Source organism: Lissotriton vulgaris, chromosome 2_1 (assembly GCF_964263255.1).
Source record: "Lissotriton vulgaris chromosome 2_1, aLisVul1.2, whole genome shotgun sequence".
NCBI classification, from domain to species: Eukaryota; Metazoa; Chordata; class Amphibia; order Caudata; family Salamandridae; genus Lissotriton; species Lissotriton vulgaris.
Window position 1 is genome coordinate 1,811,087,708 of NC_141687.1, and position 10,716 is coordinate 1,811,098,423.

Genomic DNA, 10,716 nt, shown 5'->3' on the forward strand with positions numbered 1-10,716 from the left:
ATTTTCTCTCCATACAAACTTGATTCATCTATACATACGCTGCCTTTTGTTCTACAAAATAGCAATAAAGTACCTATGGAATTGGGAATTCCATCTGCAAGTGTTGACTATCAAGTTTAATAATGTGAATATTGACTATTTCCAAGGCCAGGGCAATTGCTGTTGGGAGGATAGATGAACCCCCTTCCCCAATGAAGAATGTAACTAAAAATATTTTGCACTTTTTTTGTAGGGTAGCTTTCAGGTGGTCAAACAAATGGCTTTTATGTGTTTATGCTGATTAGCTATTTTCACAAAAATCATTCATACACGAGATTCTATTGGCTTTGGAAGTCAGACATTTCTAGATGCTATAAAATTCTGTCATGCTTTGGTTTAATGAGTCAGGCACATGCAGGTTTTTTTCCTATTGTATTAGTGTCCATTTTATAATATGGCATTCGACATCAAGCCGCTGGCTGACCTTGCTGAAACATAACTTGAAATAGAGCTTTATTTAAACGTACCTATTGTGCATTAACGACTGTATTTTCCATTAGTATTGCACTCTCAGCTCTGGGTCTTCTAAAAGCAACAAGCCAAACTACCTTAGCATTACCCAGGACCATCTAACTTCACCTTGTTCTGAAATTCATGCCTATGACTCTCCACCAGAGAGATGCCATCAAGTCTACCGAAGACTTGTAGTGGCTAAATCCAACGAGAGTCCTTAATGTTCATTAGAAGTGTTCAGCAGACAAAAGTATTGTGCGATAGGTCCCTTATGAATATTAGTGCCCTTGGACATAACAACATTGCAGAGCTTAATTTCAGGAAAGAGGATACGTCCCTGATCCATATGGTGACATTGCTGGTAGAGTGGCTATTACGATTGTGCAACCTGAACATCTTGGTTTGTAGATGTATTTCAGGTCCACTCCTGTGCTGCGTGCATATTTCAATGATTGCGGAAAGTGGCAATAGAGAGTATATATATATATATATATATATATATATATATATACGTTTCTTTATTCGGATGCAAAGCAACCATGTAAGATACAATGCATCATGTAATAAATACGCACACAAATCGTCTAAAAAAGAAAACAGTAAAATGTTAAAAACAGTGCACATAAGTAAAACCCACATCACACAGTCAATCCACTCTAGATAATCTAGATTTACAAACGGCCCGAAAGAAACTTCACACTGCACATAGAGTCAAAGGGTTAGGTAGCAGCTGTAAATGCAAGAAGGCCACTTTAGCATACCTGAACTTCAAACGTTCGAGCAGGGGCCGGATAAAACGTTTTCTGGGGAGTGAAAAATATTTACACAATAAGATAAAATGTAATGTGTCCTGAGGATATCGAAGATCGCAGCCATAGGGCAATCGGTGATATGGTGAGGAGAAAAACCCCCTGGGGATGCTAAAATGTTGTGAAGCTGATTAAATCTAAAACGTGTGATCAAAAATCTGTTGTGAGCACTAGTTAAGGCGAGGAGGTACGGTTCCATACCCGATACTGACTTTAACATTACATATGCCCTGACTGAGGTTTTGCTAAGTTCCAGAGTTTCACAGTTCGAGCTTAATAATTTGTGGTGTAAATCTTTTATAATGTTAACATCCCCCATATTTAAAGTGTCATGTGCAAAGAAAATATCTGGCCTACCGATCATCTGAAAGGACTCCCTTATATGATGTACCCAAGGTATTTTATATCCATGCTCCAATTTCAAGCAGTCCGATACAATCATATGATTTAAGTTCTTGTGCTCGGAGGTCCAAATCTTTATCCAGCACACTAGGGGTTTGGTTGCCACGTGGTCTGCGAGAAAAAACACCCCTAACTCTTCATGAACAGTCCAAACTGGCATACCCAGTGGGACACGTAAAATCCGTTGCAGAAATTTGTTTTCCGCCACCTGTAGCCTGTGTGTGGGCACGTACCCCCAAATTTCACTCCCATATATTACTCTTGAGACGCCCTTGGATTTGTAAAGTTTAAGGATCACCTCCGGGGCCCCTGAGCCTAATTTAGTCGTAAAATTAGTAATAGCTCCTAAAGATTTATTCAGCTCATTCAGCTTCCCTTCTAGGAGGGCTTCCCACTTAAGCTTATCATCGAATTACACTGCCAGATAGGGGAAGGACGGTACCCTACCAAGAATATGGTTCCCGGCTTTAAAGCTTTTTGGCCGGATCCCCCGTGGGCCCACCACCATTACATACGACTTGGTAAAGTTCACTGACAGATCCAGCCCATCCATGAATGCCACAAAACCGTCTATTAGGCCTGCAGGCCCCGGCCCGTACGGCCCATTAGCACTGCATCGTCCACGTAGAGTAGATATGGCAAACCTCTCGTGCCTGCTCTAGGGGAGTCTAACTGCAGGCCCAGGAGTGCTGCCTCGAGGCTGTTATTATATATTGAGTTTAAAAAGAGGGCTAATATGCACCCTTGACGCACCCCCTTGTGTACAATTAAAATGTTTGGTGAGGGCACCCTCATGTGAAACTCTCACAGCAGCCGATGTATTGGCATGGAGTGATATGAGAAGGTGTACAATACGTGGGTCTACTCCAATGAGGTTAGAATGTCCCATAGCTTGGACCGGTTAACCTGGTCGAATGCAGACGTAAGGTCCATAAAGGCCAGATACATGGCACCCGGTTGGGAAACAGTATACTTTGAAATTAAAAGATACAGGTTAAGACATTGGCCTGAGGTTGATAGACCTTTCTGAAAACCATATTGGACTTCCGATAGGATCGGATTATCTATGGCCCACGTAGACAATCTAGAAAGGAAAACCCTGTCCAAAACCTTGACTGCAACGTCAATAAGGGAAATTGGGCAATAGGATTGTGGCTTGTACTTATCCCCCTTCTTAAAAATGGGCACTATCGTGACGGTGGACCAGGAGGGCAATGTCCCTTTCAAGGCTGCTGCATTTAGGACTTGGGTTAGTAGGAGGGCCCAGACCTCTATGTTATCGCGAACGAGATCTGGTGGGATACCATTGGGGCCAGGGGCCTTATTTGGGGCCAACAGCTGAATGGTTACCTCTTCCAGAGTGAAACTAATCAGGGGAGCCACCACGCAATGGGGATTGTCAACATTGCGCTCTCTAATGCAGTCTTCATCATAGACTCCTATGTAATGGGAACCCCATTGTTCTGCTGTGATATGGTGACATACTGGCAAGGTAGATGCCTCTTCGAAACAGGGACTATTAATAATTTTCCAAAATAAGGAAGAATCCCTCAGTTCGCTAGCTTTGGCTAGGTCCTCCCATGCCTGTTTTTACAGATGATGTCTGCGCTCTCTTGTCGCTTCTTTATACAAGTGACGGCACGCAGACACCATAGCTTTCACCCTTGGCACCTGTTTCAAGGCTGCTTTTAACCTCCTTAAAGTCTGCAAGCACTCGTGGTCAAACCATGAGGGGACAGCCTGAGCCCGCCCCCCTACCTGCGTAGTTAAAAGGCCTGCAACTCTCTGGGCAATGGAGGAAAACAAGCTTAAAATATCCTCGCTCTGGGTGCTTGGGTTCAGGCAAGCACCTATCTCAATCTGGCATGAGGAGAAAAGGGTACGATTGCAAGGCTTTGCGTCTATGCTTGCCGATCTAAGGCACCTACCCTTATCAGTGCGGGAATTAGGGATATCTGAGGCTGACCAGGACCTGACGTGGGATAACCCAGTCCCGTCAGTACCAGTGTCAATGGGTTGTGGTCGCTGAAGGCACTGTCCTCTATGTTGAAGGATCTGGGGGCCACACCCAATGATGCTGTTATAAATATAAAATCTATAATGGTTGCCGCTCCCCTACCTTTATAAGAAGGGGTCAAGTTGGAAATAGGCCCGGGGAGCCAAAGATCTAGGGTATTCACCAGATTCTGAGCCAACAGCAGGTTATTTAGAGCCTTCCCTTCCTGTGTGTGTTCCATCTGGAGCGCCTCCGAAATTGGGCATGGCTGTACTTTCCCCTGATTCTTTACAAAAGATGGACACAAATGGCAGTTGAAATCACTCATTAGAATACAATTCATAGGCTCATGCCCCTCCTCTTTTACTTCATCAATTGCACAATTTACAGCATTAAAATTAGTGGGTCCCCTCCTCACCCTTCTTGACGTTATAAAAGTTGATAATCACACCGGTCTGAGCTCTCCCCAAGTGAACTTCTATGCCCTGGAATACCTGGGAGTTCCATTTCAATATCTTTAAATCTTTACAAAATTCTAATGCCACAATTATATTAAGACTGCCACTGGCTCGACCCATTGTTGAATTTAATGCTGGGCAAAAGATGGTCTTATACCCATCCAGGAAAAAAGAGTTCTTAGTTTCCCATGTCTCCTGTAAACCTATAATTTTGTAAGCCCTCACATATAGTAGCCAGCATCCATTTTTTTATGTTATTTTATTTAAGCAACTTGTAAAGCGCGCAAATACCCTTAGGTGTCTTGGCGCTGAGGACTAGAATGAAGGAAATGCCAATGAGCAGGTGACTTATTGGTTGAAAAGCCAGGTTTTTACTTGTTTCCTGAAGGCTAGCAGGGTGGGACTAGTCTTAATATGAAGGGGGAGCATATTCCATAGTCTGGTAGTGGCGACAGTGAATCTTCTGTAGCCCCATGAGGCTTTCTTGGTTCAAGGGACAATCAGCAGGTTAGCTGCTGACGAGCGCATGGGTCTACTGGGCATGTACAAGCGGATAGCTTTCTTCCGAAACTCAGGTCCAGTATTGTGGATTGCCTTGTATGCAATGCATAGTGCCTTGAATTTGGATCTACTTCTTATGGGTAACCAGTGGAGCTGTCGCATCACCGTGGATATTCGTTTAAACTTGTGGGTGCCTGACAGAATCCTGGTGGCTGCGTTCTGGACCAGTTGTAACTTATTAAGAACCATTTCCTGGGCATTGATAAGGAGACCATTAAAATAGTCAACCTTCGACACAATCAGTGTGCTGGTGAGAGTTCTTCCGGCACTGATTGGGAGAAAAGTTAGCAGTTTTTTATCATCTTGAGGACATAGAAGGATGAGGAGACAACTGCGTTGGCATGGTGTGTGAATGACAGCTTATCGTCAAACATAACACCCAGGTTTCTGACCTTTGTGACTGGGGACGGAGGTGATCCCAGCTTGGCTGGCCACCATTGTAGCAGACAAATAGATGGTGGCAGTGGATAATTTAAACAGCCAGCACCTCTGTTATGTTTGCATTGAGGTTAGTTAGTAACTCTCTCCTTCAAAGCAGAAAAACCTCATATGCGCGTCGGTTTTCTTCGTACTCCAAAAATATGTATTTATAGCGAGGCCGGATCAATAAAGTTTCCACCCACAATGGCTTTGAATCTGAGTTTCTTAACATGTTATACCAGTATGTTCGCTCTCTCAAGCGTATTTAGTCATGATAAGACATCCTCCAGTTAAGTAAACATCTGTCACCAAGTCGCCAAAATCCCATTACTGGGCAAAATTGTCCTGACTCGAAAGATGTTAAACTCCGGGCCCCACCAGCATCAGAAGTATGTGTAGTATCTGATACTATCACGACTAAATACGCTCGAGAGAGCGACTATACTGGTAGTATAGGTGAACTTCAGACATTGGTCTCTAGTATTTATCCATCTGTGGAAGTTGTGTAGACTTTCTTTAGTACCTTCCCAGATTAGAATGATATTGTCAATGTAGTGCTTCCAGAAGCGTATCATCGATAGAAAGGGGTTAGTAACATTCTGTATGAATGTGTCCCCAAAGTTACTCACGAAGAGCCCGCTACACTAGCGGCAAAAGTACTGCCCATCGATGGTCCGTGACATTGTTGGTACATAATGTCATTGTGATTGAAGTAGTTCTCAGTAAGCGTTAGTCTGCAGCACTCCAGATTTTAGTATTTTAGGACTTTAAGGTACGCCGACATTGTGCAAACCCGTTTCTTTCAGCCTAATGTCCTTATCTATTGGTCTGCAACACGCGCCCAGCTCCTCCTGTGATCTATGTATTTACCCTTATTTTATGCTACTATTGGGGAACCACCTATGGGTTAACATGCATGATGACCAGAGATCCATTTATCACACTAATTTTTTAAGTACTGAAACAATTTCCGCATTTACTCTTGTGCAATTACAGTGCATACTAGCGAGGGGTCGTCATTAGCACCCACCTGAATACCCAAGCACCTACTGGGTTATAACATCGAGCAGCCCCACTAGTCACCACTACTTATGCATCAACTTAGAACTCCTGACGCTGACTCTAACAATCATGATTTGAGAAATAACATCGCCACAATGAGTCATGTAACCACTTTCCTTAGTGTACAAATAGTGATGTTGAACCTGAAAAACCCCCTATCCAAGCACTAGACGGGGATAAAAAATTGCCTTTTTTTGCTTCTTACGTTTGGTTTTAGTGCACCATTTATATCAGAATGTATTATGGGACAACACATGTTACTGGAAGAGTGCTTTAAATGCTAAATGTGACATTCTTCAATTCTCTTCCTTCTGTTTCTTTCTCTTTTTCCTCAATGTACAGGTACTTATTGACCTTATCTGAACCAAGCGAACTACAGTGTGGTTTACATAGGCTGTAACAATTCGCAGCCACTACTTATTTGAGGTCCTGAAGAAAGCCCCCCGACCCGTCAGGGCAATTCTAAAGTGCTGAATCATGTCGACCATTTTGGATATTCCAGTACGTTAGACTATTAACTGCTCTTTTCAAGCACAACACTGTTTTTACTTACCTCGATTCCAGACCTATTAAAGGTGTAGTTTAGGCAATAAGAGCCTCTTAAATCCCCAGTTTTAACTCACCTCACTTGAGCACTTTCGGGCCTCCTTCACTGATCATTACTGCAATAACCAGTGGTTCTCCTCCTGGTGGAGGAAAGCATACAAAAAGAGACTCAATGATGATGCTGTCACGTTTTTAACAGTGCAGAGAACCAAGATATACCGCCTCAAGGCTTGTATAAAGAAAGACGACTAACACGTTGCAAACCCTGGTTACTCAGGTCAAGTGATCCATTCCCTCTGGACACCGCTATTACACAAGGGAGTAGCAAAGGGCAAGGTATCCGCAGGCCGAATACACACTTGTGGGTGACCAGAAGGAGGTTTATCTACAGATGACACAAAAGTGTACATTTTACTTGCAAGGTCCCTTGTTGCTAACTCCAGTTTGTCCAGTCTGACCAAAATTGGGGGAAAAGGTCTGTAAAAGACTCTGTGATGTTCTGAAAGACTGGAACCAGGCGTGTCAATAGTTCTTCCACAAGCGCTCCATTAGTAACCATCGCCTGACCCTGGCATGTAATTCGAGCCGCTTCAATAGGCTTCTTAGCCCTCCGTTTCCGTTTTGAGGAGAGATGGGGTTCACTGGGTCAGGAGATGCAATTGGTGGTGGTGGGACTGGGGTGAAGGGGAAAACTCAGGCCCCGGGACTTCGGCTCAGTTGATGATACCTCCAACGATGCTGGATTTGGAGCCGGTGGAGGGGTGGACTGGGTCTGGTCTGAGCAAGTCTTATTCAAAATAGCAGGAGAACTTGCTCCCACCCTTGCCCCCCCCCCCACCTGGGCCCAGTGAAAGCCGTCTCTCAGCCCAAACAATCTCTTTATTGATGGCACCCACCACTTTGGCCAAAAAAGTGCCAATGGTGCGACCATGCGCGCCTGTCGCGGTCGTCAACTGAGTCTTCTTCCCTATTTTATTGCCAAAGACCAGAGACCAGAGAAACCCAGGAAGGCAATAAAAGTATGGGCTATATTAAAGTTCCCCACAAACAAATAAGTGGCCCAAACAGGGGGCTTACTCACGGCATGGTCCACGTCAGGTCAGGGTCAAAAGAGCCTGCAGCGACTCCCTTTGTAGTGGAGATAATGACAGACCCGAAATATTACGCTGCCCAAAAGTATACAGCAGAGAGGATTGGCACAGCCAAGCCATGAACAGTCGCGGACGGGCGCAGAAGGGCCTGCCCTGGAAGGCCCACGTGCGTCCCGCGATGCGGGAGCCCGCAGCGATATTTAAAGCGCCTCCGGGTGCTTGTCCCCCTCCTCCTTTGTTCCCTTAACAGCAGCGGCAATGTAGGTATCCTGGTGGGCTTCCCAGAGAGTAGATATCCTGGTGGAATGGGATTCCTCAAAGCTAGCACAATATATGCACTTCATCTATAGGCCAGGGGCAGCACTGGCAGGAACCATGCAAATACCCCCCAACAAGGTTCATAAAGCAAGCATTTATCATTCTTGTATAATTCAAGTAATAATCGGGCCTTATATTTTCTGCCCTCACATAAACCATGCATCCACCCATCACTCAAAAACAAAATGAGTGGCTTACTAACAGTTGAGGGTCGTGGCTTGAGTTCCTTGGCAGCAGAACAGGATCAGTCCAGCGAAGGCGAGAGCCAGGGCGCCCGGACCGACAGTCGGAGGCGCCTTCATTTGCCTCTTGGCTGGGCCGAAGTTGATTTGATGAAATCCATTGCCTGGTTGTTCATAACAAGGTATTTTATTCAGGACAGAAGACCTGAGTTTAGCAATGCCATCTGGTTTCAAAGGTGCCTGTTCTGCGTCCAGAACATACTCTGGCAAATCATGGAGGGAGCAGGGTGGCATATAAGGCTGCAGCGCTGTTGTGGAAGGAACGGAGAAGGGCACCAGTGGGGAAGTTTGTGAGTTTGACTGCAAAGGATGCAGAGAGTTGGACTGTGAAAGGAAAAGAGAGCTGGACTGCCAAGGAGCACTGGAGTAGAATTTTAGAGGGGGTTGGGAGCTGATTTGAGAAGGATGCTGGGAGTTAAGCTGCTGATGTTGGGAATTAGTATCTAAAGGATGCTGGAAGGAGGTTTGCCAGGTATGCGGAAAGTAGGAATGTAAAGGCTGTTGGGACTGAAGTTGCACAGAGAGCTGGGCCTTGGACGGCAAAGGATGTCGGGAGCTGAATGCCTGGCAGCCTTGAGACATGTAGCACATCTTAAAAGCTGTCGTCAGACCTGTAAGAAAACAGATAGGGTACGTCTGAGATCAGGGATAGTTAGAAAGTATAGCATCACTCACATGAAGTCCCTTGAACGGTCCAACAAGCACACACATACCAATGGGTGTCCTGGCATGGATATTACCTTCATCAGCACACTAGGGACGGTTACATAAATACATAGACATTACAGTATGCAATACAATGTGCAATAATGTGTGGACAGACATAATACCAATGTACATAAACTTCCATTCATAAAAAGACACAAGCGCCACAAGAGAGGACCAGCCCCAAAGAGTCATCACTCTGCTACTTGCTGTTCAGAACATTGTCCTACCATAGCATGTCTCAGGAGAGATGTTTGCTCAGTGTTCACATGTGTGTTAACATGTAACTAACGTAGAGGCTGGGGCGCCTCCATATTAATTATGCTTCCACATGAACAAGGATTTTATGAAATCACAAAATGGAAACCATATGCCAATAGCATCCTAAGTAACATCTACTTTCTATGACAATCCTGTCACTCCCTGTCAGCGGTTCAAACCTCTCTGCAAGGTAATATCTATATCATACTTTTCTATTGAAATTATGTTTACATTCACGTTTGTGGAGGCGATATGGAAAGTGGCATCTGAGGATGGAGCTAAGATTTGCGTGGTGAGGTCCACAACCGCTTTAAAAGGGGCTTTTCTACGTGTGACTTTAGAATCCCATCTTGTGTTAGTTACATGAAGCCTCTCAAAATAAATTACTCTTGCACAGTCCATCATACAAAGAGTCGTGACAAGAAGCCATAGAAGAAGCGTCCAGACCTTCAAAGGGTTGCCGGGGTTCCATAGCAGGCCCTTACCTCCACAAAGAGCAAATATCTCCAAAGAGGCCCTAGACCTCAACAGAGGACCCAGACTGCTGCCGAGGGCCCAGACATTCCCTGGAGGACCCAGTCCTCCAAAGAGAGACCAAACCTGCAAAGCTTAAAAGCCCAAAGAGGGCTCAGCTCTCTATAGAGGGCCTAAACTTCCATGGGAAGCTCAATATTCCAAAGACGGTCCAGACCTCTATAGATGTTTCCAGCCTCCTTTGGAAATCCAAACCAAAGAAGGTCGGGATCTCTATAGCGTGCAGGAACCTTCATAGGAAGCCCACACCATTATCTGTGGTCTCTGCCCCTCATGTTTACGCACAGCAGTTCCCAGCCCAGACCAGGCCTAGTTATTGGAGAGAATGTCCGAAGGCTAGTAAGCAAGGACTCAGCTATCATCAGGGGAGCATCTGCAGTAGTTTCAGACCCAAGGATGTAATGAGCCCGCTGCAGCCCTAATGGCACGGGACACACATTCTATGCTCGCACTTTCATCTGTTAACTCCTTTCTCTCACTTGTACAAGTTTTGGACTGTCAGGAAAGTGCACTACCGCCAAGCTGTGGAATGTTTGGAAGGTCTATTCTGCATGGTTGATGAAACATGATTCAGCTGGGGTAGGGACAAGAAGAAGGACTTCCATGGGTAGTATGAGACAAGTCTAGGGCAGTGAGGAGACCAGGGGCCAAATGTAGGTGGCCCATTACCAGTCTGTAAACCCGAAATTCCTATGGGCCTCCAGGCCCATAGGAATGAATGGGAAATACCGATTCGGTAAATACCGAATCGTACTGATTCTGTCAAATTTACCGAAAAATTACCTACATACTATTTACCTATTCTTAAATGCCGAATCG

At 45.0% G+C, this 10,716-nt stretch overlaps 1 protein-coding gene across 2 annotated transcripts in view; it reads right to left on the bottom strand.

Moving 5' to 3' along the window:
- Positions 1-9,004, bottom strand: part of LOC147733310 (cell surface hyaluronidase-like) — a 561,460-nt gene extending 552,456 nt beyond the window's left edge. For both annotated transcript variants that reach the window (XR_015308517.1, XM_086957873.1), the window contains exon 1: positions 8,358-9,004. Coding sequence is in view for 1 of the 2 variants with exons in the window: in XM_086957873.1 (XP_086813999.1) it covers positions 8,358-8,988 (631 nt within the window). In the remaining variant the exon portion in view is untranslated. The remainder of the gene's footprint in view (positions 1-8,357) is intronic.
- Between the last annotated feature and the right edge of the window lie 1,712 nt (positions 9,005-10,716).